General features: G+C 55.1%; 1 protein-coding gene across 2 annotated transcripts in view; it reads left to right on the forward strand.

Moving 5' to 3' along the window:
- The first annotated feature begins 1,839 nt into the window (after positions 1 to 1,839).
- The window catches only part of Plxnb2 (plexin B2), a 32,210-nt gene continuing 12,302 nt past the window's right edge, over positions 1,840 to 21,747 (forward strand). Inside the window, exons 1-6 of one of the 2 annotated variants that reach the window (XM_048353631.1) lie at positions 1,840 to 1,994; positions 13,844 to 13,896; positions 18,897 to 19,983; positions 20,257 to 20,439; positions 20,942 to 21,070; positions 21,547 to 21,647. In XM_048353631.1, the coding sequence (XP_048209588.1) occupies positions 18,910 to 19,983; positions 20,257 to 20,439; positions 20,942 to 21,070; positions 21,547 to 21,647 (1,487 nt within the window). In that variant the 5' untranslated portion in view covers positions 1,840 to 1,994; positions 13,844 to 13,896; positions 18,897 to 18,909. Of the gene's footprint in view, positions 1,995 to 9,333; positions 9,353 to 13,843; positions 13,897 to 18,896; positions 19,984 to 20,256; positions 20,440 to 20,941; positions 21,071 to 21,546; positions 21,648 to 21,747 lie in introns of those variants that run through there. The other variant, XM_048353640.1, reaches the window with a different exon arrangement.

The following is a 21,747-nucleotide window of genomic DNA, read 5'->3' on the forward strand; positions in this document are numbered from 1 at the left end:
GGCTCATTCTCCAGCTTCCTGCTTTCTATTTCTAGAGGCCTTCAGATGCAGATAGTGTGACTTTCTCACATCTGTTCTTGTATGACATAAGGCCTTAAGAGTCTGACTTTCCTGCCTGGGCTGGTTTTGAACCATGAGCCTCAGATCTCAGTCTCCTTGAATAGCTAGGATTACAGGCTTGAGCTACCAGCAACTGGCTTGTAACTTAAAAAAAAAAAATTATTTATTTTTTTGGCCAGTCCTGGGGCTTGAACTCAGGGCCTGGGCACTGTCCCTGGCGTCTTTTTTTTTTTGCTCAGGGCTAGCACTCTCCCACTTGAGAGCCACAGTGCCACTTATAACTTTTTTTTCTGTGTATGTGTTACTAAGGACTCGAACCCAGGGCTTCATGAATAGTAGGCAAGCACCCTATGACTAAACCACATTCCTAAACCTCTCTTGTTTTTTTTTTTGTTGTTTGTTTGTTTGTTTGTTTTGCCAGTCCTGGGCCTTGGACTCAGGGCCTGAGCACTGTCCCTGGCTTCTTTTTTTTTTTGCTCAAGGCTAGCACTCTGCCACTTGAGCTACAGTGCCACTTCTGGCCATTTTTTATATATGTGGTGCTGGGGAATCGAACCCAGGACTTCATGTATATGAGGCAAGCACTCTTGCCACTAGGCCATATTCCCAGCCCCTAAACCTCTCTTTATAACTTTTTTTTTTTTTTTGCCAGTTCTGGGCCTTGGACTCAGGGCCTGAGCACTGTCCCCGGCTTCTTTTTGCTCAAGGCTACAGCACCACTTCTGGCCGTTTTCTATAGATGTGGTGCTAGGGAATCGAACCCAGGGTTTCATGTATACAAGGCGAGCACTCTTGCCACTAGGCCATATTCCCAGCCCTCTTTATGACTTTAACTGTTAGACCCCAGTAACTTTGGAGTCCTTGGTGTAGGGGTTTGCTGTAACAAAGGGGAAAACATATGGACTGAAGGAGCCCTGGCCACTAGGATGGGGGATCGGGGAGCAGACATGCTGAAAGATCTGCCCTGGCTTCATCTCCTGGGGCAGGTCTCCAGGGTGAGGAGAGTAGCTGCCTGGGGAAGAAACAGAAGTAGACCATCTGCAAAGAGAGGGCAAGTCTAAGTGGGAGGCAGACTTCCCAGGGGTGCTAGGCTGGGGTTTGAGGAATGGTCCTAAACCTTAACCTTGCCAGCCAGCTCATGGGAGAGGGCAACAGGAACGACCCTGGCTCCTCTGGCACCTCTCCTCAACTCTAGGAAATCAGGACTATGGCTCTGAGTCTGGGAGGCTAGACTGTGTAGACTCCGTCTACGAGGATTGAAGGCAGAGCGCTGGGTCAGGGGAGCAGGACGGAGGACAAGCCGGCTAGAGTAAGCTGTCAGGGGATTCCCAGGTGCCTCCTTTCCTTAGGAGGTGGGGAGGCTGGCAGTCCTGGGAGAGTCAAGGTCCAGCAGCACCTCCCCACCCCCCGCCCCGGAAACAGCCGGTGTGGCTAGCCAGTTTCCAATGGAGATGAGCTTGCCCATGCCCCGCCCATCTCCGGGAGAAGGATTGAGGACCTCGGCCCGGCCCGGACGACCCTCCAGTGCTTGGGCTGCCGGGTCTCCTGTGGTCATCCCTGATGTGCCTGCGCGGTGCCCAGGCTGAAGGGGCCCCGCTGGCGCTGGGCGCCCCCGGACAGCACTAGGGCGGGCAGGGCTTTGCCGGGGGTAAACCCCCAGGCCACCCAAGGCGGGCCAGTGGCAGCTGGGCTCCCGGGGAGGGGGCTTCCTCTGGGCCCGCCCTCTCCCGCTCTCTCCCCTCCTCCCCTCCCTCCCCGTCCCCCCTCCTCCCCGCCCTCTGTCTCCCCCGGCGGGGGCGGGGCCCACGGCTCCGCTCCCGCGCTCCGGCCCCTCCTTGGCCACACAAAGGCCTGTCTCCATGGCAGCGGCGCGGGCCAGAGCGCAGCGCCGAGCGCGGCCCGGGCGCCATCGAGCCTCGGCGGCCGACGAGCAGGTACGGCACTTTGGGGACTGGGCCTGCGGGGCGCGGGGCGGGGGGCTGGGGGATCGTCGTCTGCACCCCGCGGCCTGGGCCTGCCGCGCCTGGTCGCGGGGTCCGGGGGTAGCTCCGCTGCGCGGAGGGCGGCGCGGGCCTGCGCCACCGTCCCTGTCCGTCAGTCCATCCGGCTGGGCCTGGCTGCCCCCGCCCCACACGCCTCGGGGTGTCGGCCAAGCCTGTGGCTCTGGAGCTTTGGGGAACAACGGCCTGCTCCTCGGAAGATGCGTCGGACCTCGTCTGGTCTCCGGCCCTTTCTGCCCATTCCCCCATCTCTTCCGCGACGAATCAGTGCACCAAAGGGCGACTGTCCCTGCGGGGCGGGAGCTCCAGGTCCCCGACCCCGGGCTCAGCCTGCGCAGACGCCGGGGCTTTCCCAGGGGCAGGGCCTCCGCAGCCCTCACACCCCTGGAGAGAGGGCACAGGGGGTGGAGAAGGCCCCCACGTCCCCCCTTCACCCTCTGGCGTGGTGTGCGGATGGCCCCTGGGGCCTTCATCTTGTCACCCACCTGCTGATCCTTCACCTCCACATGCCTTCTGGAAGTCTTCGTGGATGGGCTCTTGCATCCTCCTTTGTGGTCAGGCTGAGAGGTTCTAGGGGGTTCATTGTACCCCCTCTGGAGGTCCCTGAACTCAAAAGCCCCATAATTTCCTGCCACGTCATTTGACATCTCTTTCCAGATCTTTGGGAAATGAAGTGGGTCTGGGGCCACTATGGTGATGATGATTAGGACTTGGGGTGAGGCCAGGCTGCACATCAGTAGAACAGTCTAGGGCCTGGGGGGGCTCTTGAGGCCTTCAGTTGTCCCAAAGAACCCCCACTTAAATGTCTAAAGTTAGTTGTGTACTGAGGATTTTAAAGCTGAACCTTCTCAGAGCTGCCCACCCCACTCACACCTTCAAAGTTGGGGGGGCCAGGCTACCCAGAGACGGGAGCTAGCTGTACAGCAGACCCTACTCCCAGAGGACACCCTGGCCCAGAGGGTGTGGTGATCCCTGAAAGTCAGGCCACCTGTGGAGGGGTTCACCCTTTGTTGTCTGTAGAGATGAGGGTTCTTAGGAAAGTAGAATTAGTGACAGGAGTATTTCTTGTGGTGTGCTTTGGTGTAGCTTAGAAATTACTAGAAATGAGCCAGGCATTGGTGGCTCATGCCTATAATCCTAGCAGCTAAGGAGGCTGAGATCTGAGGATCACAGTTCAAAGCCAGCCTGGGCAGGGAAGGCTGTGAGACTCCCAAAGCAGCGCCTGGAGCAAAAAGGGCCCAGGGACAGTGCCCAGGCCCTGTGTTCAAGCCCCTGAACTGACAAAAAAGAAAGAAAGAAAGAAATTACTAGAAAAGATTGAGGGAGGGCTGGGAATATGGCCTAGTGGTAAAGTGCTCGCCTCGTATACATGAAGCCCTGGGTTCAATTCCTCAGCACCACATATGTAGAAAAAAGCCAGAAGTGGCGCTGTGGCTCAAGTGGCAGAGTGCTAGCCTTGAGCAAAAAGAAGCCAGGGACAGTGCTCAGGCCCTGAGTCCACGCCCCGGGACTGGCAACAAAAACAAAACAAATAAACAAAAGATTGAGGGAAAAGCAGATATACCTGTAGGTCTGAGCCACACCCACCTCTTCTCTCACAAACATTCACCCACCGTCCCAAAGTAGGGAAAGTCTGAGGTCTGGCCCTGGGTTCCTTGCCTCCGGAGCTGAGGGAAGTTACTGAGAAAAACAAGGGTTTGGAATGTGAGTCCCCCTCCCCCGCCGGCGGCCTGCCAGGAAGGAATTATTTTGGATTATCCAGCCATGTCCAGCCACCCGAGGAGGAGGCAGGAGGCAGCCCGTGGGAGAGGGATCCACTTCCGGGCTGTGGGTTGGGAGCCCTGGAAGGGAGGGGCTGACAAGTCTGTACAGCTCAGACTACTACTCAGACCAGTCCAGGGCAGGGTGGAGGGGATTCATTACCTTTCAGTTGGAGAAGGCGCCTTCCCAGGGTTGGCCCCGGAAGGCCCTGATGCTCCTGGAGTAGGCCCTGGCACCTCAGGGAAGCATGGTCAGGAGGTGCTCCGGACCCAACCAGGGGACCCTTTTCACCTCCAGATTCTTGTGAAAGAGCCTCTTGAGAACACCCTGAATATCCAGCCAGGTTCAAGGACTCCCTTTGGATGGTTACATTCCTGGTTGGTATGGATGTGGATTAGGCTGATTAGGCATTCCTGAGGTCTTCAAGTCGAGCCCTAGACTACCTGCCAGTCCCGAATAACTCACTGAGCCCAGGCCTCACCTCTATGTCCCCTCCATTGGGATGTGGTATTGGTCAGAATATCTTGCAGGTGGCAGGCCAAGGCCAGAGACGGGCCCCGCTGAGAAGCCACATAGGATATTGCTGGGTTGGCTCCCTGGCTCCCTGTGAGGCCATTTGCCCAGAAGCCTACATGGAGACCACAGTGGGGAGGCAGAGCTGGCAGCTAAGGTCCAAGTGCAGGAAGCACAGAGGCTTGGCCCTGGCCCAAACTAGTGGAGCAGAAAAGATTGGATTGGAAGACACTGGGTGGGCTGGCAGCCTGGAGAGGGGTCCATATGGCACATGCACCCGTCCCCTTCCCCCCACCAGGACTTTGGCTATCCTGGGAACATCACTGTGTCCTGTTCTCTGCCGGGTGCCCACAACCTGGGAGTAATGCTGATGGCCCCCGGAGACTTGGAGTATGGACAGGGACAGGTGGAAGAAGCTTCTGAGCTAGGCCAGACCTCTTAGGACATGAGGTTCTCCCACGGAGGACTGTCCTGCAGCAGGCAGCCTTTTTTTACATCACTCCCCAGGCTCTCTGGTTGCATCCTGTCTTCCTTCTGCCTTGCTCTCAAGGATGTGGGGAAGAAGTTTTTCTTCTGTCCATGGCCTCTCATAACAGAATTTGCTTTAGGTGGGTGGCAAGAAGTAGATGAGCTGGTTAGAACTCAAGTACGGGTCTGGCCAGTTCATGGAGAGGCTGAAGCAGTGCCCCTGGTCTCACAACCCTTTGAGGAAGATGCTGGGTCAGGGCAGTGGGTGATTAGACCGGGGTGAGGGCTAGGTAAAGCCCCTCCCTCAGGGCTAATAGCTGTTTGTGTTTAGAGCAGAGTGGTGGGTGAGGTGGGGCTATACCACTGACTGATTACAGATGTGGAAGAGTGGAGTAGTGCCTTTAATTGAGTGGGGGGGGGGGGACAATGAGTTGTATGGGGGCACTGGGTGCCTACTTTTCCTCTCTCCAGACCACACATGGGTCCTCTGACTCCTTCTTCTTCATGGTTTCACATCCTCTGCTCATACTCCTGTTCCCTGCCCCCAGGCTTGTGGGCCCCATTCCCTTCTGCTGACCTGGCAAGGGCTTTTCCTTGTCTTGGACTCTCTGGCCACAGGTGTGGCCTGGAGCCAGGCCCTGGCACAGTAGGCCTCTTGGCCTTTCTGCCTTCTCACTGTCAGGTAGAGCGTTTGAAGGGTGGGGCTGGGCTCCTGACTCTTGGAACCATTCTTACTCTGCTCTGTGGAATTCATGAACTTGTGACAATGACTAGACTCAGACCTCAGAGTCTTGAGAGGTCTAGACTCTGGCTAGAGAGGTATGAAACAGGTTCTTCATAGTGGCCAAGGGTGCTGGGCCCAGCAGGCTAGTCTAGACTTGGTGCTGGTCCTGAACCTCTGTAGATCAGGCTCACCCCTTCCCCTGCCTCCATCCCCTCTCCCACCAACATACACAGAGCCTGACCCATCTGACTCCCCTGTGCTGGGCGGCCTTCCCTGGAGTAGACTGGTTGAGTTCATACCTGAGCTGCCTGGGGCAGCTATAAACTGTAGGCTATGAACCAAAGCAGCTCAACCTGAACTGGGATTAGAGTGCCTGGGGGCAGAGCCTAGGCTTAATGTTCATATACTCTTCCTCAGTTTCCGGAGGTCTCTGGGCTTCTGAAACCCAGCAGTTCCCCATTCTGGTGCCAGTTGAGTCCTACAACTGAGCCTTAAGAGGAGGAAGGGAGGCCCCTTGGGTACAGCTTTTGTTCTGACTTCAGCTCTGCCATTAGCCCAGCAGCCTTGCCTAGGACATATCCTATCTGAGTGCAGGGGCTGGGCACCTGGAGTAGGGCCCCTGGGTCTGTCTGGCACAACTGGCTAGCAGTTTCCCATGTGGAGCCCTGAGTGAGGAGACAGAGGCCAGCTCAAATCTCTGCATCCAAGGCTGCCCCATCTGAAAGCCTTTCTCTGCAAGAGGAAGAAAGATAACACCTGGATGTCAGTCAGAAGGTCACCTATGTCAACACAGCCTTTGAGGGACCCTACAGGGTCAATGGAGTGTCTGCTCCAGAGGCTGGAATGGTTCTGGGCTGGCATGCCACCTTTGCAAGGCCATACTGGCTTATTTGTCAGATTGGGGTTCACCAGACTTGTCCACATCTGGTACAGGCATATAACTGGAGGGATGATACCATCAGGCAGCTGCAGGGACTTTGTAGAGGAAAGTCAACCCCACTCTCTACCTCCTGGTTACTGAGGCTGAGGCAGTCTTCAGAAGTGACTGGAAAGACAGTTTTGTGTGGTTCGCAAATGCCCTGCTAAGCCTCTTGCCTCATTATTCGCAGTTCCTTAATCTTGAACCTAGGCAAGTGCTGGAGTCTTGAAAACAGCCACAAGCACAAGAGAGCAGCTTTGTCTTGGGGTGGAGGAGGGACCAAGGAGGCTTGAAACGTCTGGTTCAGAGGCCAGGGACCTGTGCCTGGAAGATGGCAACTTCCCTGGGGGAGGGAGAAAACACCCCTGGTTGGGCCAGCCTTATGCACATGACACTAGGGCATGTCTTCCTGCCCACCAAGTGGGATAAGCTATTTTAAGTTGGACTTGGCAAGGGTGAGTAGCAGGTGGTCAGAGGGAGGGGCTCCAGTATGGCTCACCCACTCCCTTTTGGCCTCCCTAGAGGGAGGGGTTTGGCTGCTTCATCTCTGCACTCATCAGGCTTGAGATGGAGGAACACCACAAAAATCCTCAGGACAACAAAAGTAGGTCAGGATGGGGAAAGAGCACAAGACTCAAGTAGTGTCTCTTGCCCAGCAATGCCTCATGGAACATCAATTGTACCTTTCCCAGGTTTATTATCTAGACCTGGAGACCTCAAAGGCCTCTATGTAGCCAGATCTTAGTATGTCCAAGCTCCTGGCCAAACTGAACAGACAGCTGAGTAGAGGAAGGGGCTGGGCCTGACTTCCAGGAGGAAACCGGGAGCTCCTTCCCGGGCAGGAAGGCCAGTGAAGCACCTACTGCACCACCCCACGAACACCAGCATTCCCTCCACTCTGAGGTGGGTGTTTCCTCCCGGAGTGGTCGCCCAGTAGGGCCTTACCTACTGTCCAGGAGACTTACCCCAGTCCAGGAGATTCCCTGGGACAGCTAGCTAGCCTGCCCATTTTTGCCACAGAACTCTCTCTGGGCCAGCTCTTGATTGTCTAGTTCTGACAAGCTTCTCAGCCCCTCAGGGTATCTGGGTTGACCCAGTCATGGGACTTGTACGTATCCCAACCACCCAGAGGCCCTCACCCCACGTACCCTGGTCTGGAGGACCTCCCTCAGGCTTCTTGTCCTGGAGTTGAGTTCTGGATGTGGAGGTAAGACCTCTGCTGAGGGGACTTGCAGTCAGCCTCTAGGCCAGTGTGGGCCTGCACATGTGTGGTCATGTGTGAGTGGTGGCTGGCACCCAGGCTTGGCAAGATGCCCAAACTAATTGTAGGGTTCGCCTGTGATTGGAGAGGCGGGCTGGGGTGACCGCAGAGGCGCTGACAGGCTGACAGGGAGATTACAGGCCTTTCTAGTTCATCTAGCCCCCCCCCCACCTCTTGCTCACTGAGATGAAGGAGGGGGCTCTGGGCACAACTGGTCCTGGGCCATCTGTAGCCTATATAAGGCTCAGGCTGCCATTGCCAGCTAGGACCTAATCTCTGAACAAACAGCTTTTGGGGGGTGAGCCTGGGAAAGGGATGAGATGTGGGCAGACAAGAGGGCAGGGAGACAAACATCAGTGCTAGTAGCCGAAGATCTTCCACACCCCTGGAGAAGTCCTCTTCTGAGGCTGGACAGCTGTCTGAACACTCCTGGTCCTGATTAACCTGGTGTGGTAACAAGGACCCATTTATGCCCTCTCTCTGCTTGCTCTGTTGGGGGGGGGGGGTGGTCATGGCAAGATGTAGGGTGACGTGGTACAGAGCAATGAACAGAGATTGGCCGGCGTGTGTAGGAACAAGGAGGGTCTGGGCTCAGGAGGCTGAGATCTGAGGAACACAGTTAGAAGCCAGCCTGGGCAGGAAAGTCCATGAGACTTTTTTTTTTTTTTTCTGGTCAGTCATGGGACATGAACTCAGGCAGGGCCTAGGTGCTGTCCTGAGCTTTTAGCTCAAGGCTAGCGCTCTACCACTTTGAGATGAGAATTGCATGGACTTCCCTGCCCCGGCTGGCTTTGCACTACAATTCTCACATCTCAGCCTCTTGAGTAGCTAGGATTACAGGCGTGATCCACTGGTGCCCAGCTTCCATGAGACTCCTATCTCCAATTAACCACCAAAACAGCTCCAATTGGAGCTGTGGCTCAAGTGGTAGAGTGCCTTGAGCACAGAAACTCAGGAACAGCACCCAGGCACTAAGTTCAAGCCCCAGGACTGGCACCAAAAAAAGGGGGAGAGTAAATAGGGAGGGCTCATAGCCATGTCCAGGCAGGACATTGTGGTGGGGGGGGGGGGGTGGTGGCAGTGTGGGGACTCTAGTCTCCTGGCCCACAACATACTTGACCCAGAGGGAGTCACAGAGGGCCAGGTGCAGAAACCTGGTACGGAGGGGCCTCCCGTCCCAAAGGTGGGCGGGGTGTCCCCAGGGAAAGGGAGATGAGGGGTGCCTACACCGAGCCCGAGCTCACCCAGAACCTGGCGTGGCGTTGGGGCGGTGGACCGGAAGGCAGGTGTGCTCGGGAGGCCGGGTGGGGCCGCCGGGGGGCGGGGGCCGTGGTGCCCTCCACCTGGGAGGAGGCCTGGCACTGGCGCGCACAGGTGGCCGGGTCGCTGACGCAATGGCAGGGAAGTTAGTCTGTCCCTCGAGCCCCACCCCTGCTCCCAGGTCAGGTGGCGCCGGGAGAGCTCGGTCGGCCGAGCTCTGGGGAGTCGGGCTGCCCGGCGCGGGCTCCGGGCGCTCGGAGGCGGGCGGGTAGGGGACGCGCCGAGCCGCGGCCCACCTCCGGCCGGGGCGGGTCTGCCCGCGCCCCTCCCCGGTGCTGACTTGGGTAGGTTACGGCCGGTCGTGAACTCTGCCGTGGCGACACCCGGTGAGTCCCGCGAGGCCGGGTCCGGGCGCCCGCCCGCCGCGCGCGGAACCCCGCGTCTGGGGCCGCGATGCACGTGCGCCCCTCGAAGGGCGCGCCGGGGCGGGGCGCGCGGGGTCCGGGCGGGCGGGCGGGCGGGCCCGCCACCTGCCGTCTCACGGCGGGGGGGGGGGGGGGGTGGGAGAGGGGCGGAACTGCGGTCGGGCGGCCGGCTTTCTGGGAGCAGCCCCCACCTCCGGGGCCGGCGAGGCCCGGACCAGCCCGACCTCCCCTCGTGGGCCGTCGGACCCGGATCTCCGCGACCCCGGCCTCAGCCCCTCCCTCGCGCTTGTTTTGAAAACCGCGGAGGCTTGGCCGGCTTTATTCCTCTAGATTTGTTTAGCGCTCTCGGCTAATTGCAGATTTGCACAGTTGTCTCCAGAGCCCACTCCACCCCAGCGGGGGCCGGGGGGGGGGGGGCACGACAAGGGGGGAGGGGGAAGGAAGGGAGGGGAGCCGAGGCTTTGCCTTAGCGGTGGCCCTGTGCCCCAGCTTGGACTCCCCACGCCATTCAACGCCTCCTGGCCCGTCCTTGGTGTTGGCTCCTCCACCTGTCAGAGCCCATGCTCAGGAGGTGTGAGTGCAGGTCCTGTATTTGTGCACTCCATTGACAGCTAGCCTGGACCAAGTCCCTCGTGGCCCCGAGCCTTGGGAGTTGTCTGGGTCCTCAACTTGGATTCCCCGTCCCTTCTTGGTTTGCTGGCCTGTCTTCAGGGATACCCATGCTGGGCCTTAATGCCGTGGGGTCATTTAATTTAGCCTTGAACTACTTGGCTGGCTTGCACACCTGTAATCCCAGCTGCCCAGAAGGACCTTGGATTGGAGGCTTGCAAAGTTAGCAAGACCCTATCAAAAAAAGTACCAAGCAGGGGCTGGGAATGTGGCTTAATGGTAGAGTGCTGTCTAGCACGCATGAAGCCCTGGGTTCCAGTCCTCAGTACCACATACACAGAAAAAGCCAAAAGTGGAGTTGTGACTCAAGTGGTAGGGTGCTAGCCTTGCACAAAAGAAGCTCAGTCACAGTGCTCAGGCCCTGAGTACAAGCCCCAGGACTGGCAAAAGGGGCCGGGGGGGGGGGTGGGGCTAAGGATATGGCTCATGTGGTATAGTGCTTGAGGCCTGGGTTCAATTCCCAGTACTGGGAGGTTGGGGTGGGACAGGAAAAAGAAACTACTCAGAGCTTTTGTCTGAAGCTAACTGGGAAAGAAGTTCAACTCCATTCCACCCTGGAACCCTACTCTATGTGACTGCCCTTCAGGAATGAGGAGCTGGGCCTGACTGCCTCCACCCTGGTGTCTATCTAGAATGGGGCTTTTCACCTTTCCCTGGGGTGGGGCAGGGCCAGCCTCTTCAGAGTGTCTAGGGTGGGAAAGGAGAACCAGCTGGAGAAGGGCCCTGGCTAGTCTCCTCAGATCAGCTCCAGATTCCATGGCCATCCGCTGCCCATTCTCACGGTTCAAGGTTTGGGTTTCAGCACAGGAAAAGTGTGCTTTCAGCGCCCTCATACCCTGCCAGGTGCTCTCCCATGCCCTGGTCAAACCTTGTTCCCAGAGGGCCCCTCAGCAAAGGTCATGGAGGATGGAGGACAGTTTCACAGGGCTGATCAGGGAGGGCATCTCAGAGGTCTGAAGAATGGATAGGAGTTTCCTAGATCTCTGAGGCAGGTGCTATTATTCCCAACCTACACAAAGGCACACTGAAGCCCAAAGCATCTTTGTAAGTAGTGCGCATAATCCAGCTAGAAAGGGACAGGGTTGGGATGTAAACCAATAGTCTGGCTACAGAGTTTGGCCCTTGTGGCTCCAGCACCGAGGTGGGCACGTAGCCTCTTGGGCCAGGTGTCGGGGGTGGTTTGCTGTTTAGGATCATGGACACCCAGGAAAGAAGTCTTCATCTGGGGTATGGGATGGGCACTCCTGGGAGCAGAAGATGACAGGATGGAAGCAGCAGGCTAGGGCTTGGCCCAGAAGACAACGTAGGATCCCGGCTTTGTTGTCTAGGAAGTATTGAGCCAGAGGATCCTGATAGTTGAGAGACAGGGCACCAAGGAACAGCCCACATCCTGCCTTCAGGAGAATTTGGGTGGTGGACCCTGCCGGGTCAGTGGGTCATTTGGTCAGACCTTAATGTAGTGTGGCCCTGAGTGCCAGCCTGGTGTAGGTGTGGGGCTCAGGATGAGGGTATTCCAGTGGGAAAGGCCCAACTCCCTAGTCTGCCTGCAGCCAAGTCCCCAGTGAGCTGGGGACCCAAGAATCTTCCATAAGTTGGCGAGTAGAGGCAGCTGAGGGAGAAGCCCCTAAAGACAGAGAAGCTATGAGATAAGGGGTGATGGAGTGTGTGTACAGAGTGGAGGCCGGTCCTCACTGGCCAGGCCTCAGGAGAGGCCTGGACCTGCCCTGCAGTTTTGGTTGCTGCATTTCAGAGGAGCAGCCCATTAACTGCTTGTTTCACAAAGGCTGTGTTTACTGTGGAGCAAAAGGATGCCCTCTGTCCCCTGCCTGCCCCTTGCCCCTTGTATTCAGGGCGCCCCACACCCTTCCAGCCCCTTGGGCAGGTTAACCCTTTCCTGCTCTGCCTCATTTTGAAAGAACTACATATGTGGTGCCTGTCTTGCCCCTGCTGGTATATTTCGAATCACCATAATTGTAGGTTATGTCCTATGGTGTAGGTGGGTGGGGGCAATGAAGGGAAGCTCCTGATGAAGTAGACAGGGGGCCCTAGGCTCAGAAGAAGGGGTTAGGGTGTTAGCACACCTGTAGTGCCTCAGACTAAGGTAGGATGCCATGCATAACCTACCCAATGCCTAATCTCTGGATAGGGAGCCTAGAAAGCCTTTTTCTTTTTTTGGCCAGTCCTGGAGATTAGACTCATGCAGGGCCTGAGCACTGTCCCTGGCTTCTTTTTGCTCCAGGCTAGCACTCTACCTCTTGAGCCACAGTGCCACTTCCGGCTTTTTCTGTTTATATGGTGCTGAGGAATCAAACCCAGGGCTTTGTGCATGCGAGGCAACCACTCTACCGCTAAGCCACATTCCCAGCAGGAAAGCTAAGTCTTGAAGCAGAGTAGAGCCAAACAATGTGGTCTGAGGAAAAACAATAGCCCCCCTTCTCATGGGTCTTGAACTCTGGACCTGGATGCTGTCCCTGGGCCCTTTTTGCTCAAGGCTAGCATTCACTTGAGTCATAGCATCACTTCTGGCTTTTTCTGTGATTAATTGGAGATAAGATTTTACTGCCTAGGCTGGCTTTGAACTGCAATCCTCAGATCTCAGATCTTAGCCTCCTGAGTAGCTAAGATTATAGGAGTGAGCCACCCAGCACCCAGTGGCAACAGGCTTCAGATACATTTAAATTTGGACACGTAATCAGATATATTCTTAAACTGAGCATAAAAAAATGGCAAGTAAAGTAATTTTTTCTCAGCCTTCTACACCCGTCTTCCAAAGTTCACTGCTGTTTCATGTTCAGTTGAGGGTTCCCTAGGTCAGTATCAACCTGATGGAGGTGGACAGGGTGGAATCCTGCAGAGTCATCACAGACCACACGTCTGTATCTGCTGTGCCATTTTCCAGCGTGGGGGGGGGGGGGGGAGAGGCAGGGTGCTAGGTGATTGCCAGTTGTTCCCTACAGAAGTCATGCTGAGAAATACGCTTGGCCTGTGCCTGCCTGTGGGCATAAATGGACTATGTTTCTAGAATGAGAGGATACAATAGCAAGTGTTGCTGAGTGCTACAGTATAACGTTCTCAGGCTTTTTCATGAATGGATTCATTTAGTTCTTACAAGCCCCTGAGGATAACTCACCATTAACTCTCTCCATTTCACAGATGGGGAAGCAAGGCACAGAGAAATTAAATAACTTTCCAAGGTCACCTAGCTACTAAGTAGAACTGTGTGTTCATGAGTATGCCTGTTTTTCAGAAAGCAGTTCTAATCAAAGTAATAAACATGCCTAGTTTTAAAAGGCAGATAGTGCCAAAAGACATACTGGGAAGTTGCTTGGCTGGGCATGGATGGCTCATGCCTATAATCCTAGATATTGAGGAGGCTGAGATCTGAGGATCATGGTTCAAAGGAAAATTCTTGAGACTTCAATTAGCCACCAAAAAGCTGGAAGTGCAGCTTCGCTCAAGTGGAGCACTAGCCTTGAGACAGAAAGCTCAGGAACAGTGCTCAGGCTGAGTTCAAGCCCCCGGACCTGTGCGTGTGTGAACACACACAAACTCACACACACTGCCCTCCACAGAAGAGTTAGCAGCATTCCAGGCTCTTTCTAGAAAGATCAGATGAATGAGCTTGCTTTAGGGCTTGGAAGTATCTGAAGAAAAACTGAGTGAGATGGAGTAGGCAGAGGCCAGATGGGATCCTGAGGACTGTTCTCCCTCCCTCACAATGAGGGGCAGCAGAGTCAGGGAGGAAGCCGCCCAGGTGACCACTGTCTCTCCTTTGCCTCCTAGAGAGTCCTGATGCCAGCCCGGAGCAGAGACTGAGCAGAACTACTGGATCCTTGGTGAGCAGGTGTCTGGGGCTATATAGAAGTGCTGCAAATTATCCTTTGTAGGGTCTTGGCGGCTCTGTTTGGGGAGATTGTGACCCTACATGGCCCTTTGTAACCTCTCTCGTACCTGGTCTGGATGGATGGACAAATGACCAGGCAGAAGAAGTGCTGAGAGGGCAGGAGTGCAGTGTGCAGGCTCATGGTGACCCCGTGAGGACATGGGGCCTTCTGCCCCTGACCGGTGGCACCCCAGGCCTGTGAGGCCAGGTCTTGCTCGTGTGGGCTAGGTGCCAGGGCATTGGGTTCTAGACGATAGGGCTGAGAATCTAGGAGGGGGCGGGGGGGCTGTCCAGACATTTTCCGGACCAGCAGCAGGCGACAGTTTGTGTGGCTTCTTGAAAGTGCAGGAAGAAGGTTGTCTAGTGCCTGGGAGGAAATCCCCACTAGCCTGCAAGTAGGGGTCTGGAACTTAGTTCAAAACAGGAAGCCTCTCGCTGCTGTCCTCCCATTCCAGGAACTTCAGTGGCAGGAAGCTTGGCTGCTGGGCCTGCTGCCCCCCTGAGCCCTGCACTGGGTCAGGTGCCCTTTGCTCTGGGGCCTGGCCAGGCAGGTCGCCCAAGGCCTTGTTTGCCCAGGAAGTAGAAGAGGACCTGTGAAACCTGGCCACTTCTGCCACCCAGATAGTTCTGGGATTAGAGCCTCCCTCTGCCCCCCACCTCCAGGTCAGACCTCGATTTACTCCATAGAGTGGGCTGGGGGCTGAACGGTGTCTGGGTTTGTTTCATTATCATTATCAGAATCCAGTCAAATTTTCCTTTAACAGATGGTGTTGAGCACCTTATAGGTGTGGTCCTTGAGCTGGGGGAGTTGGGGTCAACCAGAGGGGCAGGAACCACCCTTATTCCCAATTGTCTAGCCCTGTAGTCGGGCTTCCTTGGGTGTTAGTTCCAGGCACAAGAGGGCATGACCTGGGGGGCCCTGGAGTGGGGTTAGAGGAGGTGCTGGCTTGGTTAGCTCTGGGTTCAAGTTCTAGCCTTGAGCACTTGGACCCATAGAGAGGGGGCCGGGGGTGGAGGCTGATGCACCCTGCACCAGCCTGAACGGGTGGTGAGGTTTCTGCTGAGTCTGTGGCGTGCAACCCCTCCCCACCCACACCCTGCCTGCCCCCTCCTTCCCCTCTCCCTGGCTGGGAACATTCCATTCATTCCAGGCTCCTGGGAGCTGCAGCCAACCAGGCAGGACGGGTTTGCTGGCTGGCCTTAATGGCAGGCCTAGGTGCTACATTGAGCAGACCGAGAGGTGGGGCCACCAGGCATAGAGGACCTGCCCTCATCACCCATGGTCCGGTGAGGACTCCCCCAGTGCCTGCACCCTCTTGGGCTAGGGACTCTTGGGGTCTGGGCTTGTGGGCGCTCAGGAAACCGGTCTTTGAGGTACAGAAGGGAGGCTGCTGGCTTCCAAGGGTATATCTCCAGCCTAAGCAGTCCCTCTCGCCAGCCAGTCCTCCTGGCCACATTGCAGAAGGGTCTAACTGAGTGACCTGGGCAGGCAGAGGCCACCACCCAGACTCTTCTGAAGGCAAGCGCTCCACCCCATCAGGTTCCTTTGGACCAACACTTCCTAGACAAAACTAGAGCCCCTCCTAAACTTGCACCCTGTCTTCCCCTGATCCTGGCACTCAGCCCAGCTCTCCACTTCCTTCCTCTCCCTGGACTGGCACCTGAGCCAGAGAGGAGGACCCTGGTCTGGACACAGTGAGGATCGGGCTCCCCATTGCCCAAGGATACTGAGAGGCTTATGAAGTATTCTGTCTCTACAGCCAGTCTTTCCCAGCCTGGCCACCTTCGCCTTGGTGAGGCTGGGGGACACCCTGGCTCTTCACTTCCTTCCCTCCACACTCTCCCTGGCGCTGCCCAGCCTCCTCACGGCCACCTCCAAGCCACCAGGGACTCCTGCACTCCTGGGCCCACTCTTTTGGACATCTTCCAACAAGCCAGTGGGTGTGCAGGATCATGGGTGTGTGGGCTGGGTCAGAACCAAGCAGTCCATCCAGAGCAGGTTTGGTTCTGTGCAGAATTAGTAGTTGCCAGGTCACTAAAACATACTTAGTGCCTCTCTATGGTGATCCTCGGGCAGAGGCTTTGTCAGTAGAGAGCTTCTTCCTCAGTTAAACTTCAGAAGAAGAGCTATGAGAACAGAGCAGAGGGAAGCGGAATGGAAATGGAGAATGGCCTTGGCCTAGTTGGAGGCTCTCTGGGGGCCTGAGCAGAACAGACATGTCCTCAGGGAGGATACAAATATGGGGGTGGGGGGGACAAAAAGGGGGGAAATGCAGTGGTTTGCCAAGTTATTTCTCCCTCTGTGCATCAGGTTTTTTAACCTGAGAAATGGTCCAGAGCAGAAAGTCCACACAGAGGCTCCAGTCAGCCTAGGATGTGTACCAGAGAAAAGTTTCTAAATCTTTTTTTTTTTTATCATGTGAAACCTGTTACATTTTATTTGTTAAAAATGAACAGCTTCATAATAAATCTAAATGGAACTTTTCCAAAAAACACCAAAGTACAGTGTAAAGCACCTCCTTATTAAATACAAACTTTCATTTGTGATGCACTGCATCAATGTTTTGCATACATCTTTTTTTTTTTTTTTTTTTTTTTTTTTGGCCAGTCCTGGGCTTGGACTCAGGGCCTGAGCACTGTCCCTGGCTTCCTTTTGCTCAAGGCTAGCACTCTGCCACTTGAGCCACAGCGCCACTTCTGGCCATTTTCTGTATATGTGGTGCTGGGGAATCGAACCCAGGGCTTCATGTATACGAGGCAAGCGCTCTTGCCACTAGGCCATATCCCCAGCCCTTTGCATACATCTTGATGCAAAAGAAATTTCAAGTGGCATCTTGTTTTTATTTATTTTTTATTTATTTATTTTTTTGGCCAGTCCTGGGCCTTGGACTCAGGGCCTGAGCACTGTCCCTGGCTTCTTCCCGCTCAAGGCTAGCACTCTGCCACTTGAGCCACAGCGCCGCTTCTGGCCGTTTTCTGTATATGTGGTGCTGGGGAATCAAACCTAGGGCCTCGTGTATCCGAGGCAGGCACTCTTGCCACTAGGCTATATCCCCAGCCCCAAGCATCTTGTTTTTAAAAAACCTAGGAACTGAACAAAAATGACTACAACCACATTTCAAAGAAAAGAAAATTTCCTCTAACAAAGCATATTGTTTTGTTTATGTACAGCATGTTAGTACATAAGAGTTTTAATTTAGTTGTACCAAAGGCAAAAACCACTTTGAATGAAAATTAAATTACAAAAGCATAAAGAGCAAACATCTAATATACCAATGACACTTATTTGATGCACTTAATATTAACATTTTGGGCAATTTTTAAAGTTTACCACAAAATGGCGTGAATAATCTCTATAATATTTTAAATAACAGGAAAATGAGAATACCATTATAACACATTTTCACAAAACAGTTTTAAAGATAGCAAACTCACACTCAAGTGGTTTTTCTTTAAAATAAGCTACCACCAATTCCAAACCAGTCTATAATAGATGAAATAGAAGAATTATAGATCAAATAGAAGAATTCAGACTTTCAAAAGTAGTTTACAATGAGTCCTTGGTTTCTATGAAAGGCCTTGTATATAGCGAAGGAGAGACTAGTGTTTATTTTCAAATTCTGTGACTGGCTTCCAATAATTCCTTATTAAGTAGAAGTACTGGCATTAAGGATCCGTAAATCTTTTTCCTATACTTAAACCTTGTGTGCATACTGGTGCTTAAGTTCAGAGGCAGAACGCTACTCCCTCACTTTTTCCACTCAGCCACTTGAGCCACAACTCCACTTCTGGCCTTTTTGGTGGTCAGTTGGAGGTAAGAGTCTCTCAGATTTGTCTGTTAAGGCTGACTTCAAATCTCAGATCTCAGCCCTCTGAGTAGCTAGGATTACAGGCTATGAGCCACCAACAAAGTGAGGAAGAGTGGGAACTCAGTTGATTCAGAAGACTCTGGTGGCTCACACCTGTAATCCTAGTGACTCAGGGGGGCCGAGATCTGAGGATCGCAGTTTGAAGTCATCCTGGGCGGGAAAGTCCCTGAGACTTACCTCCAGTTAGCCACCAAAAGCATCCCAGCTTGAAGTTTAAACCTCACTATCTGCACACACACACACAAACACAAAACAAAAACAGAATAAAGTCTTGCGGAAGGGCCCAGAAGGCTCCAAGGAAGCAGGGGCTGGGGGGCTGGGGAGGTAGGGTCAGCCTTGACCAAGAGCTTCTGTGTTAGGCTTGGCCATGTCCAGCAGCCCATCTCACTTCCAGCAGCAATTCCAGTGTCTGGTTGACCTCGGGCTGTATCAGGCATCCTATCAGGAGAAGAGCCAGAGCTACCTATTCGTTATAATCCAGGGTCTGTCAGCCTGGACCTGTTCCATGGAGCTTGAGGTCTGGGACCAATGCCTTGGACCACCTGTAGCTTCTTGGGGTTACTTAGTGTGTGGAAATGTGCTATGTCACCTCAAAGGCTGGACTGCAAGTTTTCCCAGATGATTCTGTAGCAGCAGTGACTTGGGCCTAGCCGTAGATTAAGCTATAGGGTGAGTTTCTGTGTGTGTCTGTGTGTGTGTCTGTGTATTTTGTTTTGTTTTTGCCAGTCCTGGGGCTTGAACCCAGGACTTGGGCACTGTCTCTGAGCTTCTTCTGAGCTTCTTTTGCTCAAGGCTAGCACTCGACCACTTGAGCCACAGAACCACTTCCAGCTTTTTCTGTGTATGTGGTACTGAGGAATCGAACCCAGGGCTTCATGCATGCTAGGCAAGCACTCTACCACTAGGCCACATTCCCAACTCCTGAACTTCTTGAGAACTAGGAAATTACTCCCTTCCAAGGGAAACAGGCAGGTATGAAGGTAAGAAAAGGTGGAAGGATTGTGACCATGTCACCTATGTTCTGGACATTCAGGGCAGAGACAGGATGGGCTCGAGCTCCTTTGACCACTCTCTCTCCTCACAGAGTTGCTGGAGCAATGGCTCTGCCATTCTGGGCCCTGACGCTCCTGAGCCTGCTAGGCCTGGGTGCAAGCCTGCGGCCCCACAAGCTGAACTTCTACCGCAGCGACACAGAACTGAACCACCTGGTGGTAGATGAGGTCTCAGGTGTGGTGTACGTGGGGGCAGTGAATGTGCTCTACCAGCTGAGTGCTGACCTGCATCTCCAGCAGTATGCAATTACAGGCCCTGCCCTGGACAACAAGAAGTGTACACCACCCATTGAGGCGAGCCAGTGCCACGAGGCGGTGTCCACTGACAATGTCAACCAGCTGCTGCTGCTGGACCCACCTGGGAAGCGCCTGGTGGAGTGCGGCAGCCTCTTCAAGGGCATCTGTGCTCTGCGTGCCCTGAGCAACATCTCCCAGCGCCTCTTCTATGAGGACGGCAGCGGGGAGAAGTCCTTCGTGGCCAGCAACGATGAGAGTGTGGCCACGGTAGGCCTGGTGAGCTCTACTTACCCTGATGGTGAGCGTGTACTGTTTGTGGGCAAAGGCAATGGACCCAATGACAATGGCATCATCGTGAGCACCCGCCTGTTGGACCGGGTTGAGGGCAGAGAGGCCTTTGAGGCCTACTCGGACCACACTACATTCAAGGCCGGCTATCTGTCCACCAATACACAGCAGTTCGTGGTAGCCTTTGAAGATGGGCCCTACGTCTTCTTCCTCTTCAACCAGCAGGACAAGCACCCTGCTCGGAACCGCACACTACTAGCACGCATGTGCAAAGATGACCCCTCCTACTACTCTTACGTGGAGATGGACCTACGGTGCCGAGACCCTAGTGACCCTCAGGGTCTTGCCTTCGGTGTCTGCCTAGCAGCCTCTGTGACTACACCAGGTGCTAATAGAGCCCTCTACGCCGTCTTCAGCAGGGATGGCCGGAGCAGCGGGGGCCCCGCGGCCGGCCTCTGCCTGTTTCCACTGAGTGAGGTCCATGACAAAATAGAAGCCAACCGCAACACTTGCTACACAGGCACCCGGGAAGCCAGCCGTGACACCTTCTACAAGCCTTTCCATGGCGAGATCCACTGTGGGGGCCACGTGCTGGTACGCCTCCTGTCTGTCCGTGGCGCTCGCCTTCCCTTCTGCCTGTGCGTGTGTTTTGTAGCTTGGGTGCAGGTGGCACCAGGCTTGAATGCATAGACGCCACTTTGGGGTGTGGCGCTCGTTGCATCGGTGCCTGGCCGTGAGTGTGGTGGGCAGGTTCTTGGGGGGGGGGGGATGTGGGACTCTGTGTTTTGGTAGGGTAGGGCCCTGTCCCCATATGCTCAGCAAGGGGATCCGTACCCCTGCTGAAATGGCGGTGTCCTGACCCCGCAGGGTGCCAGCGAGAGCTTCCCATGTGGCTCGGAGCACTTGCCCTACCCCCTGGGCAGCCGCGATGGGCTCACGGCCACAGCCCTGCTGCAGCGAGGGGGCCTCAATTTCACGGCAGTGATAGTGACTGCCGAAAACAACCACACTATTGCTTTCCTGGGCACCTCTGATGGCCGGATCCTCAAGGTGAGTCCCAGGGCGGGTATGTCGGCTTACCCCTGGAATCCCAGCTACAGAGGAGGTATGGTTAGGATCACGGCCCAATGCTGCTTCCAAGAAAATAAAACTGAGTGCCGGCGGCTCATGCCTGTCATCCTAGCTACTCAGGAAGCTGAGATCTGAGGATCCAGGTTCAAAGCCAGCCCGGGCAGGAACGTCTGTGAGACACTTACCTCCAGTTCATCACAGAAAAAGCTGCAAGTGGTGCCGTGGCTTAAATGATAGAGTGCTAGCCTTGAGCAGAAGAGCTCAGGGACAGTGCCCAGGCCCTGAGTTCCAGCACCAGGTTTGCCACAAGTATAAGAAAAATAATAGTGCAAAGACGGGGGACCTGCCCAGCAAGCACTACCCAATAAATAAGATGAGGTCCTGAGTGTGGATAGGGCGGCGGCTGGCGTGGGTGGCGGCTCGGCAGGCAGGCGCAGGCCCTGCCCTCATGCTCTCCCCTTTCTCACCCTGGCACCCACAGGTTTACCTTGCCCCAGATGGCACCTCTGCAGAGTATGGCTCTATTCTCGTGGAGATCAACAAGAGAATCAAACAGGACCTAGCCCTATCTGGAGACCTGACCAGTCTATATGCCATGACCCAGGAAAAGGTGAGCTGGAGACAGTCCCCAGAGGCTTCTGTGATCCGGGCCTGGTGGATCATAGAGCGTGACCTGGGCCCGCCCTGCGTCTCCAGCCCGTCTTTGCAGCACCATTCCTGTTTCTGTATCCCTGTTGGTTTTTATCTGACATGGGTCTTCACAGTACCAGCTCAGTGTCTGCAGTTGGGCAGGAAGACGGGGTGGGGGGTGGGGGGTGGGGGGAGGCCTTGGGAGCTCCACCACTGGGGACACAGCTCTGTCCCTGAGTGTGGGGATGTTCCTCAGAACAGGTGCAGAATACCTGATGAGCTTCGAGAAAGCACCACATGTGACTAGGTGGGGCGCTGGTCTGCAGCTGCTCGAGAGCCCCAAACCTTGGCTGGTATCTGAGGCTTTCAAGGCCCAGAACTGAAGTGGGGATGTGGTTGGTAGAAGAGTCTTGAGTCTGAGGGAGGGTCTTGTTTCTCTGGGCTATGTCTCCATAGGTGTTCCAGCTCCCAGTGCAGGAGTGTCTGAGCTACCAAACCTGTGCGCAGTGCCGTGACTCCCAGGACCCCTACTGTGGGTGGTGTGTCATAGAGGGCCGGTGAGCACTCTGCCCTTGCCCTGGGGGGCTCATGGTCTGACTGACTACTGCGGGCAGGAGGGTGGGCACAGTCCTACCCTGTAGAAAGCAAGACCTCGGC

Source organism: Perognathus longimembris, chromosome 1 (assembly GCF_023159225.1).
Source record: "Perognathus longimembris pacificus isolate PPM17 chromosome 1, ASM2315922v1, whole genome shotgun sequence".
Lineage (NCBI taxonomy): Eukaryota > Metazoa > Chordata > Mammalia > Rodentia > Heteromyidae > Perognathus > Perognathus longimembris.